The following is a 19,602-nucleotide window of genomic DNA, read 5'->3' on the forward strand; positions in this document are numbered from 1 at the left end:
CAGTTCCCAGTTTGTAATACTCTGCCATGAATTTAAACACAGTTCAAAGATATGTCATTAATCTCATTCTCCATTTTTCTTGTTAATTTTTCTTAAATTTTCATAATCAATATATTACAGAATAATTAATAAAGGTTTATCAAATAGCTTTCCTCTAGGAGGAATGCAGAATGAATAAAAAATGTAACCTGTAAATCAAGTTCACTAAGAGAATTCAAACGTTTCAGGTGCATAGTGAAAAAATTTATTTAGGACAGATTTCAAAACTTGGAAGAGAAGACAAAGAATGCACAAAAGCATCACAAAACTGTTACATAATATAAAAACACAAGAACTGAGCCTTTTAAAGAACCATAGCTCATCGGTGTATCACAGCAACACATTCAGTACCACAGGGTGGTAAGAGAAGGGATTTTAAAGGAAAAACCACTCAGCGGGACAGGACGACTGAATGACAATTTGGTACAGAGCTCTTAGAAATCATAGGAAATGTTGACGGCATTTCTCAGGGGACACGAAAAACAAAATGCTTCCAATAAATGAATAATGGGGCTACTTTTGTACTTGAAAGAAAAGACGGTGACACTTTCCCTTCTGGACCCCTTTCTGTAACATCAGCATAATGCATGACAGAGAACAATAAGGGAAGAACACCTTGGTGGTTGCCAATTGCTTAAATACTTGCCAAGAAAGCATAATCATCTTTCAATTAACTGACAGATTTCAATGCATGGCACCAAAGCAGGCCTTTCAGAAATACAAGCTAAATGGCATGAAGTGGTTTAGGAAATCTGCAAGTACCTCCCTCTACCCAAAGTCTGGCTTTCTCATAATCCATCACTCTGATTACAAAGGAACTTTCTTCTGAGAATTTCAAAATGCTTCCTGTTAGTAAAGGCAAATGGGTACGCCAGAGTGCTGGGTTACAGGATTGCTTTCTCTAGACTTTACTTGCTCTTGAACATGGCTAAATGGAAACAATTCAACTTGATTAAATGAAAACAACTTCACGCATGGGACAAGAATCTCAGAAATGGATGTCAGCAGAGTTTTTGATATGGAATTTCTTAGTAAAATGTACTACTCAGGACATGAGAGAAGGAATTAAGATAATGTTTTCCAGACGATTCTTGGCCTGAACCTAAAAATCAACAACAACAATAACGAGGAACGTTTTAGACAGAGAGATATCAAACCTGAGTGAAGAAGTGAGTTCAGGAAGAGAACTCCTAAAGCTGTTAGCTTAGGGCTCTTCTGGAACCCTATATGCTAGAATATTCCAAATCTAAACTCCAGAGTTGTTCATGACTCTTTGTCCTCTGGGAGTCATTTCACATATATTATTTTACCCTTAGATAAGTACTTAAAGGGACAGAAAAGTATGGAATTGAACCAACAAGCCCGGATATCTAAATTTCTGGGGCACCCTTTCCTCAAGTCTTAGAGGGAAGAAGAGCCATGAAATTAACTCTGGTCCACGTGCCTGGGGCCTAAAAGAAATCAAAGTACATATCATGGTAATCAGATCATGGGTTCAAACTAGTGACCAGGACCACTATAATACTTTCAAAGCCAACATCTTATTTTTGGACTTAGTTTTTGAGGGAATGACAATTGGTAAATGAACCCCATCAAGGCTTTGGGCAACTAGGTTTTTCTTAGCTTAATGACAAGAGATTCAAATGGCAGGGGCTTTGTGTGGCCTTTGTGGTTCAGGCAGGAGCCATGCAACATTTCAGAGGGAATAGTGATTTCTGAAATCTGGCCACATGATACTTAGCAAAGTTTCTCTCACCCTCTGGGTCCCAAATTCTGCCCTAACCTCAGAATCTAAATAACTGGATATATGTCAAAGGAGTGCTCACAAAGTGGTGGATTGATTAGACAGAGCAAAGGGGTGACACTGCCCATGACCAGGTACCCACTGAGCCAAAGCAGTTTTCTCCTGGGTATCTCCCCTTTTTTCCAGGAGAGCAGCCACCAGGAACCAACTCCCAGGCGGTTCTTCTACTTCTGAGAAACACTGAGGAGCTGCAAACTCATGTCACAATTTCATTTATAGCCAGTGACAGAATATAGCTCCCATGGATGGAGGGCTTCCTCTATTTATTACTCAAATAATTTGTGTCTTCCTCAGTATCTCATTAACATAGACTCTTCATTCACTTGGTAAGGTTTACAAGAGTTCCAACTGATGACTGAATAGTCATACACAAGTCACCCAGTTATCCCAATGTGGGATTGTAAATCATAATTCCTCCATAGTCCAACTTTCAACCAAGGCTGACTGCTCAACTCACTGTTACTTAATTCCGGTTAATGGGGTAAACAGAGGCCTTAGATACCATGCTGCCAGTACTAAACAATATGGTAAATAATCAAGGCATCAAAGAGAAATGGAGGGAGCCTAGTCCCTCTTAATCTCTCAGTTGCGTGGAAGTGAGGGCCTAGGGACAGGATCCCATGTGCATGAAGACTGGGACTTTGGCCATAAAGATACTCACCACAGACAGGGTTGCTGGAAAGCACCCAGCTTGTGACTGGTTTTAGACACCCATTCCCTACTTACTTCCCAAATAATCAAGCATCATGGCTCCCTGAGCACAATCCAACACACAATGAATATAATGGCTTGCTCTCTAAAGACCATAAATCCCTTAATATGCTACCGGTCACAATAAAAGGAATGAAATCACCTTCCTTCAGACAGAAATTCACTTTCAACTCTTTTCAACCACTGAGATTCTATAGGGATGGTGCTCTTCCCTTTTCCAGCAAATTCAGCTTTCCACGAGCTCTACATTTTTAGCCAGGTGGAAAGAGACTGGTTAAAGAGGTTGGTGTGGACCTTCTAGGCCCAGAAGAAATTCAAAATGGAAGCTCTTAAAAGGGAGAACTGTTCCATTTCCTACTGTGTGTATGACCATCCCACAGAGATTACAGAAGACCAGGAGTCCTACACCTCACAGGGAGGTCAGCCTACAGGGCCACAGCTTGTGGCTTGGGGCCCTTCTGTGATTTTGGCCAAAAGCAAGCAAGCTCATCTCTTTCTTAGCCACAGTCAAAGCCAACGGGGGCTGCGGGGGACACAGCTGTACTCCCTCCCAGCCTCATTCCAGTCTTACCACCATTTTACAAAATGGCACTAGACTCTAAGCCCCAGAGAACACAGAGATGAAATGCAGCCTCAGGTCAGGGGATGATACTTAGTAGGGGAGACCTACTCAAACAGATTCCTAAAGTCACATCTGTTGGAAGAGACAGCAAAAGGGCTTGGGGCTTCTCCAATAAGCATAATGAGAACCAGCAAGGCTTCTGGCTTAAAGAATAATTCCAACTAATGAAATACAGACTAAAGAACTAAGCAAAACCAGGATATGAACAAAACCTGGGATACATTTGACAGTTTATCTCTCTTCCTCTCATTTTATTGTGTTTTTTTCCCCCTTACTATCAATTTTAAAAGGCAGGCCTCCAGCTGCACAAAACTGTTTTGCTTCGGCCCTCCCTCACCCTCCACATAAACAGTAATCCTTTATGTAAATGTTAGGGTCACTCAGCTCCATACCTTAGAATCACATGCTTTGGGGTTACAAGGCAACTTTTTGCAGAAAAATGGTCTTAACAAATAAATATAAAGATACTTTAGGATTTGGGATTTGCCCAATTCTTTCAAAGAAGAACTGGGTAGGGCTCATCAAGATCATCTACACTCAGATACTTTCTATAACTGGTTTTACAGTGTATCTAATCCCACTGATTAATATAAGACAGAGAACTCTCAGATTTAACTCTTTCATATGCACATAAGGGGCAATATAATATGTACTTTTAAAAAGTCTGAGTTCCTTTCTTAAATAATAAAAACGTTTTTTAAGTTGCATGAATTATTTTTAAAAAAGAACAATGGCCTTATTTCAAGTTGTTACCTACCTCCATTATAAAGCTATCCATTGTCTGAGGACTGGGTTTTAACTTCGGAGTCCTGAGAGCAGGTCATAAAGCACGGATTAAAGTCCTTCCAAAGCAGCCTCACCATTGCCCTCCCTCTACTGAGCCAGAAGAAAGAGTGAAGCTCTGGCCTGAGGGAAGGGGAAATACAACAAGAGCTTTTGAGAGATGGAGATCAAGAAACACTTTTTTTGTATGAGGACCACCTCATAAGTAACTCATGCTGAATGAAATAAATCTGCTAAAAAACCAGGGGCCCTTTGACACAGGAGAGTTGGTATCTGTGCAGGGAACATACTCTAATTGGACACTTGCCAAAAGGAACAGAATGGGAGAATCATCTTTATTTTAATTAGCAGTTTATAATTTTAAAATCTATGTGGTAGGTATACCTAAGGGTGTTTACTATCTACTTCATTTAGGTTCTATGTTTGCTGAATATTTTTCATGGTAAAATGTTAGAAAAAATTAACACTTTAAATAGGTCTTCTTTCTAAAAGCCCCAACAGAGTGGCGAAGCTAAAACAAACAAGAAATTGAAGAAGCCAGCTGCTCTGTGTAGAGAATTTCAATCTTTCTCCCACTACAAAGCGCTCTCTTCTGTTAGTATTTACTTGTGCTCTAGAGAACAGGGTGAGACAGAGGACTCTGATTTCATTGTTTGGTTCTATAAACTCAGGGAAAGATCTAGGAAAGGATTACCTCTGAGGATTTGCTGAGCTATGAATTTCTCACTGATCACATGTGCTTCCACGAGTAATATTTGGTCCCTAAAGTTCGATGATTTCAGAAATTTAATAGGAAAATAGGGTATGAATTAGATAGTGAAAATATCTTTTTAGCCATTTTATGCTAATGGAACAAAGAAACGCCAGTGTAGGGTGAAATGTAACAATGTCCAGGACTCCAAAGTACCCAGACAATAAGAGGCACACAGAGGTGACAGGAACAGGGCCCTCGGGCTTCCCTGATGCACCAGAACTAGGATGCCAAAGGAAGTAGTACAGAGAGTCTCAGGGCAAAGATAAACAGAGTGCTGTCCCAGGGAGCTTGCTACATATGGCCTGACAGCTCCCTTCTATGAGAAAGCCAGGAGTTAATAATAAACAGGAAAAATAAGCAAGGCTTGAGCTGACTGGAGAATAGCTCAGTAGAAAATTCTTTTATAAGAATTATACTCACTTAGCTAAGGTGTGATTCAACTTCGGTGCCGAAAGAGTGCTCACTCAGCTAATCTGACGGTGATGTGATGTGCAGCGAGTTTGCTCTGAGCGGCCCAAATACTCACTAAAATAATTTCTAATTTCTTACCAGTGTAATCCTCTACAAAATGCACTGAAATATAAAATCATGTAGATAAGATGCTGCTCAGTCTACAACATCCTATCCTTACTTGGGGCTTTGCTCTCAGGGAAACAGAAAGTGCAGGCTGCCTGGCCTTTTATTCCAGGACACAGATGCTACTAAAGAACTACCATGAGGAGCCCTGGTCTTGGAGGTCCTGCTCTCATAGTGGGGAGAGGCTTGGCATGAGACACCTGCATAAGGAAGGAATGAGCCAAAGGAAATGTCATGAAGATGACTCCACAGAGTAGGCAAAGGACTTTGAAATCCCAGAAGCACAGGATGTCCTTGACTGGCAAGTCAATTCCTCGTTACTCCAACCTGAGTGAATGGGCAGGGTCCCACACAACCTAGAACTCCTCTCAGAAAGGGCTAGGGTAAGATGGCATCATCCATCTCAGAAGGGCAGGATCCCTCCCAAAACATCCCAGGACTGACCTTCAGGAAGGGAATGTTATCACTTCCCAACTTTTCCTAACATTGTCATCTGACTCCACAGAAGAGGTGGCCTCAATGGCTCAGAGCAGACAAAAGCCTTCTAAGAAACAGATGGAAACTGTTTCAAAGGCAAAATGAAATGTGCTACAAAAATAAATAAAGTAATAAATAAATTGAATTATTCCTCAAAATTCTAAGGCGGTAACAGACTCAACACAAGGAATAAGAAACAAGGAGGTACAGACCACCGCAGTGGTCCCTTCTCTGCCTGAGGCCCTGCCCTGCTGCTCTGGCAACCCCTGATTACAGACCCCTACCTAACCCTATGGAACTCAGGGCCTCAGAGCTAATACAGTGGGAAGGGTAGCCAGAGAAATGCAAGCTTTGGCCTGGTAAAGAACAAATCCAACTCCAAAAGCTTTAAGCCCTCAATGCAAGAAACCTAAATCCAGAAGCTCTGGAAGTCGATGGGTACTGAAGCAAAATTTCTAAATAACACTCTTACCTGAAAGATAAAAAAAGAGTAGTGGGGAATCTGGAGTGTTGTATTTTTTTTATCGTTCTCTCTCAGATTGTACCCCTTCTCTGGTTATACAAAAAAAAAAAAGTAATTCAGTAATACTTGACTTTCAAAGATGTGGATTCTGAGATCTTTCCACCTAATCCCCACCCCTTCCCCTCCGACCCCCATCACCCTTGCTACTACACAGGACATGACCTCTTGAAGCAGGAAGCAATGGAGGCAGCAACTCCCCCCAGATGTTAGACTATGTGATCACCACTACAGACTATGTGGCTGTTCTCACTGTAAGGACACGGACATAGACGTGGGAGAGGCAAGAGGAGGGTAAGAGGCAGAGTCGAACAATCGGGACTGCTAACACCCCTCCAAAGGCAGTGAGGGCTCCCGGCCCATGCTACAGACCATGAAGAACCGGCAGGCAGGAATATGGCAGTGGTGAGAGGCTGGACAGAGCTTTCTCCATCCAAGAGACTGGGTTCCTTCATGGACCATGTGCTTTTCCTCTTCCAGCACTTTCAAAAGTGAAGAGTGGGCGCCACTAACCACATCTGCAATAAAGGCTCCGGGAGAGGTGAGAGCAGCAACTGGAATGATACCTCGTACCAAAACAAACCTACTTTTCCAAGAGAACACCCAGCTGCCCTTCAGGCTTTTGCCTGCCGGGCTCCGTCATAGAGGCATTTTGCTGGAGTCTGAAGCAAGAGGAGCATGAGTCAGGGACCACAGAACAGGGGCACTACACCACCACCTGCAGAAGCCAAGAAGGGGGAAAAGCTACGTGGGGTCAACACAGGCATGCCAGGCAGGACGTGAGGGTAGGAGCCTCACGCTCAACTTTTCGCTCTTGCCTCTCCAAAGCCAGAGGCACCAGCTGGCAGCCTGCTCCAGCCAGCAAACACCCGCCTGCCTCCTGTCCCCGTGGGCCTTCAGCTAGTGTAGTAGATGTGGAAGTAGAGAGTCTTGTTGCGGAGCAGGGAGTACGAGTTGTCAAACTTAAGCAGGTAGATGCCCTCTCCCGGGTAGTCGTGGCTACCAGCCTGCACGTCTCGGTGGCTGTCTCGCCGGTACACGGGCATGACCTCCCCATATCGCCCTCGCAGGGAGCTCCTGGAGCCTCTCTCCACATCTCCAACTGGGACAGGGTCTGTGTGAGCAAAAGGCACAGTGTTTGGATGCGACTTCAGAGACTGAATAAGTCCTACCTCACGGTCAAAGAATACACAAGGTGACGTAATGGCTCTTAGCCAGGGGGATGCTCTCGTCCTCCTACAGGGATCTGGAAGTGTCTGCGGACCTTCTGATCACCACAGTGACTAGTGAGTCATACTGGTATTTGGCACCCAAGTGTCCAGGAGCACTTGACATCAGGATAGTACTCGCTCAGCAAAGAAGCATTCCACCCCAAAGGCCAACAATGTCTCCACTGAGAAACAATGATTTAGCCTTATAGAGCCTACCTGTTCCAGAACTGTCTGGACATTTCTACACCCCATTGAGTGCAGAGCCCAACATGGGGCTCAGTCTCACGACCCTGAGATCATGACCGGAGCCAATATCAAGAGTCCGACACTTAACTGACTAAGCCACCCAGGAGCCCCAAGAAAGGTATTTAGAAGGGAACATTCTGACATCTTTTCATTCAGTGGGGAAAAGAAATAGCTAACAGAGGAAGGAAATACAAACACCCTGTACAGAGTGACCTAGAATTCTACTTGGCCTCCTGAAAAATAGCAAATTAAGACATGAGGTTCTCCTCCTGCCTAAATACCTGAAGATTTCCCTGCAGACTTGCTCTTCCATGAAGAAGAAAGGGACTGATTATAAGATCATATAGACAAATCAAGATGCTTGGAACCTACTGAGAACCTTACTCTTAATATTACAAAAACAAAAACAAAAACAAAAACAAAAAAAACCTCGAGGTCATTCTGAGTAGGCACTGCAAATAACTGGAATGGAGCACAGCAATCACTTTTAAAACTACTCCGGGCACGTGGTGTGCTCTGGGCATATTTTGCAATACATACAAATATTAAATCATTATGTTGTACACTTCAAACTAATGTTATATGTCAATTATAATGCAATAAAAAATTTTTAATTAAAAAATACTGCTCTGGGCATGAAGAAAGAAGTAAACAGTATTCAGCCAACTGTGACAGTCTGAAGGGGAGCACACTTAGCAAACTGTAATCACCCAGTTTGGTTCCAGACTAAAAATGGTAAATATCCCAAACTATGAGAGAAATTTAAAATAATCTCAGGTTTATATGTAATTTATATACTGCAGCACTGACCCATCCCTTTCCCTGCCCACCCATCCCTGTCCCCAAGGAGGTGTTGGACAAATAGCTAGATACTGATTAAAAAGCATAAGAAACTTTCCACCAAGGCACCAGTACCATCCCCACCAGAATGTTCTTTGAGGGTCTGACTTTGGCCTGTACCCACTCACTCAATTTAGCTTACAATGCTGAAAGGGATTCCTTGTTTTCGTTCTAAGGGAGAGAAGGACTGGTGTAACACAGGAAGTGGTCACTAGAAATTGGGCTGAGAAAAAGCAAATTCCAAATTATGTTAAAATTAAATTTACCTTCAATCTCTTCCTCCTCTTCCTCGTCTTCATCCTCATCTTCACTGGAATCACTGACCTGCACAGTTATGTCAGTGCTGGTTACAGGGGTCCAGTCAAAATAAACTCCAAAGCCAATGTCATAGTCGTCGGTGGCAAACTCCCAGCAAACACGCTTCCCCTCTGGATGCGTAGGTACCCGGATGGTCACCACCTCACCCCGCTTCACCACCAGACGGCTGTTCTTCTCTTTGCCCAGCTTGCTTTTAAATTCTTTCATCTTGGCAAAGGTCCAGATGCATGGAGGCGCCATCAGAGGGGGGGACACTGAAAGGACAGGCAGCTCACTACTGAGAAACCAAGAGGAAATGTAAAGACACCTGACATTTGGCTTAGGGTGGGTATCACAGTCAGACCTTCTTTCTACTTCATGGCTTCTTTCACTGCCTTTCACACGTCACCTCCTCACTTTCCTTCCATCAGTCAGCCTGCCCTTTTTTTTTTTTTTTTTTTAAGATTTTTATTTATTTATTTGAGAGAGTGCACAAGCAAGGGCAGGGCAGTGGGAGACAGAGAAGCAGGCCCAAAGCCAGGCTTGATCCCAGGACCCTTGGCAGGCTCCAAATGGACTAAGCCACCCAGGCGCCCCCTGCCTGCCTTTTCTTTAAGCACCCCTTGGGAACAAAGAAATCACCCTCCTACCCTCAAAGCTCTCACCTTTCCTGTGATCCCCCAGGAGATCTGCAGATTCCAAATCAGCTGAAAGGATATCTACAGCTCCTGTGTGTTCAGATTGGATCATAACGATGTCCCCAGACCTTTGTGGAACTTGGTACTTGGCCATCTGTACAAGAACACTCTAATTAGAGCACTCGCTAGAGGGGCAGATCCCCATCAGCCCCTTCCCCATGGTGCTGCCCGCCCAACCATGCCCTCTTGCCTCCACCTTTTCAGCTCAAAGCCTGCAGTGCTAAGTTCCCTCCTCCCTTTTGCAACTCTCCACTCCAGACCCTTTATAAAATCTTTGTCCATGAACATCCTCCAACCTCGCTACAAACTTCTGCACCAGTAGGGTTTCTGTGCCTTGCCTTGATCTCAGCCTGCACAGCACCTCCCTGCAGCCCCCCTTCTGGAGTGTAGCTCGACTCCAGCTCTGCAACACATCCTCCTTCTGCAACTCCCACTCACGGGTTACCTCCAGATCCCTGTCAACTGGGTCACCAAAGCACTGCAGAGAGAGAATCTGGTTTATACTCTGTCTCTGGTTCAGTCATGGCACACCTGGGATGGCCCAGGGCCACTGGTTGTCACATCCACTAACAGTGTTCTATAAATAATCACAATTTTACCTATTTAAATGTACTTTTTTTTAATTTAAATGTATTTAAACAGTACATTTGCTGCCAGCCATCTAACCTGCATGAAGAGTACAAACATCACTTGAAACTTGAAGCCCTCACTAGACCATGGCAGGAGGCTTCACACACTTTCTTATGGGTTTCTTTTTTTTTTTTTTTTAATATTTTATTTATCTATTCATGAGAGACACAGAGAGAGAGAGGGGCAGAGACACACAGGCAGAGGGAGAAGCATGCTCCATGCAGGGAGCCCGATGTGGGACCCGATCCAGGGACTCCAGGATCACATCCTGGGCCCAAGGCAGGCACTCAACCACTGAGCCACCCGGACATCCCTCTTATGGGTTTCACATCAGACTCCTTGGATCAATGTTCCTGTTTCTTGTTTTAATGCCATAATTTCACGCTCCTTCTCCAAGCAGTCGGTAGGCAACACAAGACATTATACCCACTGCCCACACAGGATTGCACACTACTGAGATGGCTGTCCAGTTATGAGACCAGAATTATATTTGCAAGAAAGAAAACTTTTAATTACTCCCAGACTATATCTTCATACCATCTCTGTCTGGAGAATAAGTCCTTCAGTTCTTTACCTGCATTGCTTTATGAGGTAAATGAGACTTTGGCTAACCTGCTTAAGTGAGTCTTTCCTTTTCCAGAGGGCTAAACAAAGGATTTAGTTTGCAACATATTAGCAGCCTAGCATTAGTAAAGTCACTAGGTCTTAGCTTCAATTTCCTCATCTGTAAACGGAACATAACGGTGCCTATCTCACAGGTTTGTTCTCAGAAGTAAATGGAGTATGATGCATAAAAATGCTTTGTAAACTATAAAGCATGATGCAAATGTAATTATAATGTTTGCACTGTCTTTACTGGCACTAATACTGTTTGATATTATAATAGATGTGTTAATAATGATACAAACAACCTATTCCTCCGTGGGAGGGAGACAGACCACTGCTATCTCTACCACTTCTACAGAAACTTTATCATAAATATGGAGGAGTTCCTGTGGTAACAAAGAAACTGAAGCTAAAACATAATCCCATGAATCAAGGCTCCAAACATCCAGAGGACATGTGAGCGTTCATTTCAACACTTCATTTTTTAAATAGCTGCTAGTTCAGTGATGGGTCCTGAGGGCGATGCACATGACCATTCTTCAAATAATCAAAACCGAGATGCCCCAAGGCTTTCTAGTTCTATATGCATCTAAATCCTGGTGCCACAAACTGCTCCTTCTGAAGAGACAATGACAATGCCACCCTACCTTGTTGAGGGCCGGGGCCTGGTCTGTAGGCAGCAATTCCTGTTCTACCAAGGCCTGAGCCTCCAAGGCACCAGCTGTTTTCCGCAGATCTTCTGGGGCATCCTCACTCACTGGAGACACCATCTGTGGCCTCTCAGAGGAAGAGAGTATGTCAATTCAAGGACTCTTAAAAAGCACAGTAGTAGTCTTGGAAAAACTTAGAAATAAAGCACAACCTTCAAGTGACACCTCCCAACCTCTGCTTTCCTCTGGCATCTAGGTTTACTGTCCCTTAGGCCTCACCTAAGCCAGAAATTAATCACCAAAACAAAGGGAGTGTACACAGATTCGCAAGGCAGGCCCTCTCTGCTCATCCCAGGAGCAGCTTCTCAGCGTTTCCACTTCATGCCATCCTCCAAATCGCCCTGGGGTTTTATTACCCAGTTCACTGGGTAATAAAAGGTCAACGCTTTGTTTCCTTTTTTAAGCACACTAATCTATTATCCCAAGGACTTAAAACATAAGTATTTGAATAATTACTTTCAAAGAAGCAGGGGGAATAATGCTCTTTCCTTTCCCCTGACTTCCAGAGAGACCAGAAAGTGAGTTAGGTGTCAGGGCGGCAGTATCATACCCCAGGGCTCTTGGAAATCTATGGCCAACACAATCTGTGAAATGGATTCTTTAGAGCAGCAGTTATCAGAGTATGGTGTTTCGTTTAGACCACACCAACAGAGTGAATTCAGACCACATTCTGGTGACTACAGACTTGTGGTTTACATTTGCAGAGCAGATTATTGTTTTCTCCCCCTACACAGTAACAAGGTAGAGACATTCAAGTTTCCTTGCGATCCTGTTTGTGGAGGGTTTTTTTTTTTTCCTGTTTATCTTTTTACTGAAAGTTTAAGTTTTTGGTGTCCTAGCTCCATGATGGGGCAGGGGGAGGGGGTCTCTTATTAGACTCTCTACCTTGGGCATTTCTTCCTTTCTTGGTAGTTCATAAAATAACAGTGCATCTTAGAGTTGATGGCAACTTAAGAGTCTATGAAATATGATGTATACTTGCTTTCTGTCTGCCCCCTAGAATAAAAACTCCATGATACCAGGGACTTGGATTGTTTGTTCATCTGTGGTATCTTCATTGCCTAGAACACTGCCAGTTAAGTAGCAAGCAGGCTCTTAACAAATACTTGAATGAATAAATAGTAGATAGCCCCAAAATATTTGAATAAATACATGAATAAGTTAATTTTTGTTTGAGAGCAAAAACGGAGTACTGGCATGTGAGAATACAGCAGTGATTCTGACCATTAGCCTGACCTTACTGTGTATGGCATCTGAAATCATTTCTTTGCCTTTTGCAGGCTATTTTGCACAAAAACAATTCTAAACAGGACATGCAATAGCCACATAAATTTAATATTCACATTAGCACTTTATGCTCTGAAGAATCAATGAAGGGTATTTTGGGAAAGATAAGTTGCAAATTGCTTAACGCCAATGATAAACCACGTAAAGGAAAAACTCCCAGTGTAAGCCTTCTGGTGTATGCTCCCGTGGTAGGGAGGGCATCCCAAGAGAGGGAAGAGTCTGGCCAGCCCAGCTAGCCTCACTGGAAAAGAGAGAGAGTAGTGCACTTCCGGTTCTAACATATACAAAACATAAACCCTACACTTCAGGCATCATCTGGGCTGGATTTCTTTCTTTACACACCAGATATTAGAAACAAAGCTTTAAAATTAAATCTCCTTTTTTTCTAAGAATGTTGTACATTCTTCGCTCAAAAACTTTATTTACCCTTAGGAGGAAAAATTAGCTCTGTGCCAAAAGCCATCTTCCAAATATCCTTCAAATCACCATGTACAGAAAAAGGGTGATGGTAGGAAGAGGGAAAGGAGCTTCCCTCCTGGGATTTGATAAGAACAGGAATTGTCTCAAATCATCAAAGCCTTGGGGAGGCCTTGTCTTCTAAAAAGACTGTTACATAAATAACCTAGTAGCTCTAAGCATAAAACTCAAAACCCTTCTAATGCGACTTATGGGAATAAGCTTTAGAGTAGAAAAAACCTAGAGCTTTATGAACTTGGGAAATTTTTCAATTCACTGTTTTGTATTCCTTATTGTAAAAAAAAAAAAAAAAAAAACCTGTTTCAGTAGGGCTGCTATGAGGATGACATGATAGAATACATTTTAACACCTAGTACAATATTGAGCAAATAGAAATATTCTGTAAAAAGTAACTATTATCATTATTATGGAGAAAAATTCAATAAAGTATGGTTATGTATCACCAATTATATTATTATTATATTAATCATTGTCTTCCATCATCTGAATTCTGGGGTTTTGAAAAAAGTTTTATTTCATATATAAAAGTAAGAAGAAAAAACTTCTACTTAAGAAATAACAGATCTGGGGGTGCCTGGCTGGCTCAGTTGTAGAACTTGAGACTTAATCTCAGGGTTGTGAGTTCAAGCCCACATAGGGCAGAGAATTCACTTAAAAAGTAGATAATTTTTTTAAAAAAGAAATAACAGATTGTTTAAATATCTTGACATTCCTCTCCACCCCTAGCAATCAATTTTGTGTGGGGCATGGAGCCAACACTGGTTCTAGTGGACAGTATCATGCCACAAACAGATCAGTTGGACTATAATATCCATTAGCTCTCCTGTATCTTCAAAATACAGCTTTTCATTAATTATTCCATTAATGTTTCATGTTTCTACTTATTCCAGAGCTCAGTACAACTCTTTCCTGTCTGCTATATGCACTCTGGTATCAATGACAGTAGGTAGATGAAATGGATGGAGCAGGAAACTAAGAATAAAACTAAACACACATTCTCTTGCAAGTCCACCTGGGATCCATGTCTAATGTATGAACATTTCAACCTGGGTTCCAGGAGAAGACAAATGAAGATGCTATACTACTTGTTACAGTTTTGTTCTCTGAGAGTAAAGAATATTTCATAACCTGAAATAGATTTGACGTTGCCCCTAACCACACCCAAGGATTGACAAATGAATGACCAAATCATCCATACTCTTCACTCCAACTTGCCCTCCCCCTTAAAGCAGATGTTCATGCCTTTCATCACTTCCTTATCTCAGAAGATAAACAACAAGGAGCCAAGCAGTTGCTGTTCCTACCTGTAAGGTGAGGAATGGGGTTCTGGATCAGAAGCAGAAGCCACTAGAGAGGTGACCTTGGTGTTTTCTAGATCTTCATTCTCTAGAAAATCATGGAAAGAAAAATTCAATATTTGAGAGGGAACACAATCATAATTATCTTATAGCTTAAAAAAAAATTGGCAGTTTCAACCAACTGTCTCTTTCCAAAAATATTCTGGGCATCCACTTCTGAGAGTCCCAGTGCATAAATTATTCAAGTCCTCACAGTCAAGTACTCAGACCATCATAACCCATTCATGAAAAAATATGTTCCTTTCCAAAACAAGTCCCTACAAAATTCATTCTAATTTAAGAATCACATTTCTCAGGAAGCATATGGTTAAATTTGGCAAAATGTAGAGGGAAGAGTGAGATTTAGGATGAAATGAACTAGAATTCAGTGTCGAAGGATGGAGTGCCACCTCTATATTCAGGAAGTTCACATCAGTGTAGCCAGGGGAAAGGATCTTTGTAATTTCTTTTACTTGCTCATTCACCAGTGACTTACTGGTTAGGTAGCTACAAGGAGTATACACGTACATGTATATACAGTATACATGGCATAAAGAGAGCCATGTCCTCAGGCTCACAGCAGGCCTATAGCTGGTATTACTGCCATTGTGCAGGTAAGGACACTAAGGCACAGAGACAAGATTCAAACCCAGACAATCATGCTCCTAACCTTAGGTGCTACTGTTTTATGGTTTATTGACCTAGCCTTTCTTTGACCACTCAGAAAAGCATATGGTTCTGTGTATTTAGATAATCCCTGGTTTAACCTCCTCTAGTGAAGTCCACAAGAAACTGAAGCCCAAAGTCCACTTCCCACTACAAAATACAGCTTAAATGAAGTAAACCTCAAATACTGCAAATGTCAGAGTTTGGTAGCTCCATAAAAGTGCAAACGATAGGCAAATATTGGTGATCCAACTTAAATCTAGTCTCACTTTTTTTTTATATGTGAAAATATCTATTTTTCTTTTTATCAGCTCACACTCTTCTAGGTAGAAAGATCTTAGAGCTTATGCCACCCAATTTTCCTCCTGGGAAAAAACAGAAAAAATTAGTCTCTGTCCTCAGTTCCTGGCACAGAATTATGAAAATCCTGATGATTTCCTAAGTGAAAAGACTACTAGGAGTATGTTTTGTTCTAACACTTGGTCTTTGACTCTGGTTCCTGACACAGACTTCCTAAATACCCGGACCTTCCCTGGTGATAGCAGTGTCTTTTGTTCCAAAGTGACTCTGGGTGGGCTCCTGGATGGGGGTTGCTCACAAGAAAGGCCAAGGCGTGATCAGATGCTTGGAATTATCAACCCCACCCCTCATTCTCCAGAGAGGGGAGAGGAGCTACAACGAAGTTAATAATTGATCATACCGATATGATAAACTTCCATAAAAATTCCCAAAGTACAGTGTTTGGAGAGTTCTAGGTTGGTTAACACATTCACATACTGGGAGGGTGACACACCCCAACCTCAATGAGACAGAAGCTCCTGCGCTCAGGACCCTCCCAGACCCTGCCCACTGTAGCTCTTCATCTGACTTTTCATCTGTATCCTTGCTCATATCCTTTCATAAACTGGTAAATGTTAGTATTTCCTTGAGTTCTCTGAGCCACTTTAGCAAACCATCAAATCCAAGGAGGAGGAGATCATGGGAACCTTCAATTTATAGGCAAGTCAGACAGCAGTTGTGGGTAACCTGGGACCTCCTACTTGAGACTGGCATCTGAAAGAGGCCCTTTTAAAAAAAAGAAAAAAGAAGAAGAAGAAAGAAAGAAGAAAGAAAGAAAGAAAGAAAGAAAGAAAGAAAGAAAGAAAGAAAGAAAGAAAGAAAGAAAGAAAGAAAAAGAGGCCCTTTTCACCAAGAGATGAGAATACAATGTTCTTCCCTATTTTGACCTAAGTAAAATTGGCTTCCTAATAACCTCTGCTCTTCTAATCCTTCGATCCTTTGCCACAATAGCCTTTCAAACATTTACAGCCTGGTATTACATTTCCTGAAAGTTCCTCCTCAGGCTAAGCATCTCAGTTCTCTCAATCATCCCTCAGGTGACCTCTGACCATACCGGCCTCCTTTGGTTGTTCCTCTTTGTTCCATGTGGTTTGTTTTTTAAAGATTTTATCCATTTATTTGAGAGAGAGAAAGAGATAACGACAGAGAGAGAACATGAGCTGGGGAGGAGAGGGAGAAGCAGATTCCCCACAGAGCAAGGAACCTGACTCAGGACTTGATCTCAGGACCCCCAGATCATGACCCAAGCTGAAAGCAGACACAACCAAGTGAGCCACCCAGGAGCCCCTCTTTGTTCCATCTGAAGTAAGGGGCTAAAATGGACAACTTTCTCAGATGTGTTATAATCCACCCAGAGTACACTGAGACTATAAACTCTTAATAAGGACGCAATATTTCTTGATTTTTTTGTTACCTTATATTCTTTTTTCATAAGTTTTTAAATTCCAGTTAGTTAACATATAGTGTTATATTAGTTTCAGGTGTACAATATAGTGAATAACCACTTTCATACATCACCCAGTGGGCATCACGACAAGTGTACCTCTTAATCCCTATCACTGATTTAGCCCACCTACCCCACCCACTTCCCCTCTGGCAACCATCTGTTTGTTCTCTCTATAGTTAAGAGTCTGTTTCTTGGTTTGGGCGCTAGATTTTTTTTTTAAGATTTTAAAAATTTATTCATGAGAGACACAGAGAGAGAGAGAGAGAGAGAAAGAGAGAGAGAGAGACAGGCAGAGGGAGAAGCAGGCTCCATGCAGGGAGCCTGATGTGGGACTGGATCCCGGGAACCCAGGATCAATCACGCCCTGGGCTGAAGGCAGGCGCTAAACCGCTGAGCCACCCAGGGATCCCTGGCACTAGATTTTTTTTAACTGCAGATTTACCCCGTTAGCCTAAATAAGTCAATCATGATCTCCAGGGCATATAAAAATAAACTTATTCCGAGTTCAGTCTCACTATGCTCTATTTTTGAAACAGACTAACAGACTTTTGGAAAATAATTGACTTTTTAACTTTAATGAAGGACTTTACATGTCTATATTATTTATTTCAAATTAACTTTTTGAGGGACACCTGGGTGGCTCAGTGATTGAGCATCTGCCTTCAGCTCAGGTTGTGATCCTAGCATCCTGGGATCGAGTCCTGCATCGGTCTCCACACAGGGAGCCTGCTTCTCCCTCTGCCTATGTCTTTGCCTCTCTCTCTCTCTCTCTCTCTCTCTCTGTCTCTCATGAATAAATAAAATCTTAAAAAAAAAAAAAAAACTCCTACAACTCAATAGCAAAACAATCCAATAACCCAATTTAGAAATGGACTTGGGGCAGCTCAGGTGTCTCAGTGGTTTAGCACCGCCTTCAGCCCAGGGTGTGATCCTGGAGACCTGGGATTGGGTCCTGCGTTGGGCTCCCTGCGTGGGGCCTGCTTCTCCCTCTGCCTGTGTCTCTGCCTCTCTCTCTCTCTCTGTGTCTCTCATGAATAAATAAATAAAATCTTTAAAAAATAAAATAAAAATGGACTTAAGACTGGAATATATTTTTCTCTGAAGAAGACATCCAAATGGTCAACAAGTATATGAAAAGATGCTCAACATTAATAATCATCAGGAAATGCAAACCAAAACCACAAAAATGAGATATCACCTCACATTGCTAGGATGGCTATTGTCAAAACCACAGACAAGTATGCAAAAGATGTGTAGAATTGGAACGTTTACACTTACATGAGAATGCAAAAAGGTGTAGCCACTATGGAAAACAGTACAAAGATTCCTCAAAAAATTAAAAATAGAAATACCATATCATCTACCAATCCCATTTCTAGATATTCATTCAAAAGAATTTAAATAGGGACACCTGGGTCAGCAGTTAAGCATCTGCCTCTGGCTCAGGGCATGATCCCGGTCCAGGATCGGGCTCCCTGCATGGAGCCTGCTTCTTCCTCTGCTTCTGTCTCTGTCTCTCTTTCTGTGTCTATCATGAATAAATAAAATCTTTTTTAAAAAAAGAATTTAAATCAAGATCTCAGAGATATTAGCACTCCGGTGTTTCAGTACAGCACTAATCATAATAGCCAAGATGCAATAACAACCTAACTGTCCATTGACAGATGAATGGATAAAGAAAATGTTGGTAATACATACAATGGAATATTATAATATTTTTAAGAGAAGGAAATCCTGCAACATGTGGTAACATGGATAAATCTTGAGAACATTACACTAAGTGAAATAAGCCAGTCACAGAAAGACAAATATTGCACAATTCCACTTATATGAGGTATCTAAAATAATGAAACTCATAAAATCAGAGAGTAGAATGATGTTTGTCAGGGTATCTAAAATAAAGAAACTCATAAAATCAGAGAGTAGATTGATGTTTGTCAGGGCCTGCGGGGAAAGGGAAATGAGGAGTTGCTAATCAATGGGTATAAAGTCTAAATTATATAGGATGAATAAATTCCAGAGATCTGCCATATAATATTATCCCAATAATTAACAATACTGTATTATACACACAAAAAAATTAAAGGAAATATTTAGAAGCACTTCACAGAAATAAAAAGAATAAACATTAATAATAAAATGAACAAATAAAACACCATGGCTGTTCAATGCTTGCAGAGCCTGAGCCAAGAGACACAAGTCCCATCAATTTAACTCAATACCTAACAAACTCCTAACAAGTGCCTGGCCCAACACTATGTACTGAAGATGAAGCACTGAAGCAGACACAATTCTGGCCCTCATGAAGCTTTCAGTCTAGCAGGGAAGACTGCAAAGGGCCTTTATCCCACAGATGATCACAAATTTTAAGCTTAGGGGCACCTGGGTGGCTCAGTGGTTGAGTGTCTGCCTTTGGCTCAAGTCATGATCCCGAGGTCCTGGGATCAAGACCTGCATGAGGCTTCTCACAGGAGCTTCTCCCTCTGCCTCTCTCTGTGTCTCCCGTGAATAAACAAATAAAATAT

At 41.9% G+C, this 19,602-nt stretch overlaps 1 protein-coding gene across 4 annotated transcripts in view; it reads right to left on the minus strand.

The window, feature by feature from the left end:
* Positions 1 to 221: 221 nt before the first annotated feature.
* TMED8 (transmembrane p24 trafficking protein family member 8) overlaps positions 222 to 19,602 on the minus strand; it is a 33,069-nt gene continuing 13,688 nt past the window's right edge. Inside the window, exons 2-6 of one of the 4 annotated variants that reach the window (XM_038545405.1) lie at positions 14,593 to 14,674; positions 11,462 to 11,591; positions 9,546 to 9,672; positions 8,850 to 9,155; positions 222 to 4,082 (exon numbers count right to left, since the gene is read on the minus strand). In XM_038545405.1, the coding sequence (XP_038401333.1) occupies positions 4,033 to 4,082; positions 8,850 to 9,155; positions 9,546 to 9,672; positions 11,462 to 11,591; positions 14,593 to 14,674 (695 nt within the window). In that variant the 3' untranslated portion in view covers positions 222 to 4,032. Of the gene's footprint in view, positions 7,401 to 8,849; positions 9,156 to 9,545; positions 9,673 to 11,461; positions 11,594 to 14,592; positions 14,675 to 19,602 lie in introns of those variants that run through there. The other 3 variants (XM_038545404.1, XM_038545407.1, XM_038545406.1) reach the window with 3 other exon arrangements.

This window comes from Canis lupus, chromosome 8 (assembly GCF_011100685.1).
Source record: "Canis lupus familiaris isolate Mischka breed German Shepherd chromosome 8, alternate assembly UU_Cfam_GSD_1.0, whole genome shotgun sequence".
NCBI classification, from domain to species: Eukaryota; Metazoa; Chordata; class Mammalia; order Carnivora; family Canidae; genus Canis; species Canis lupus.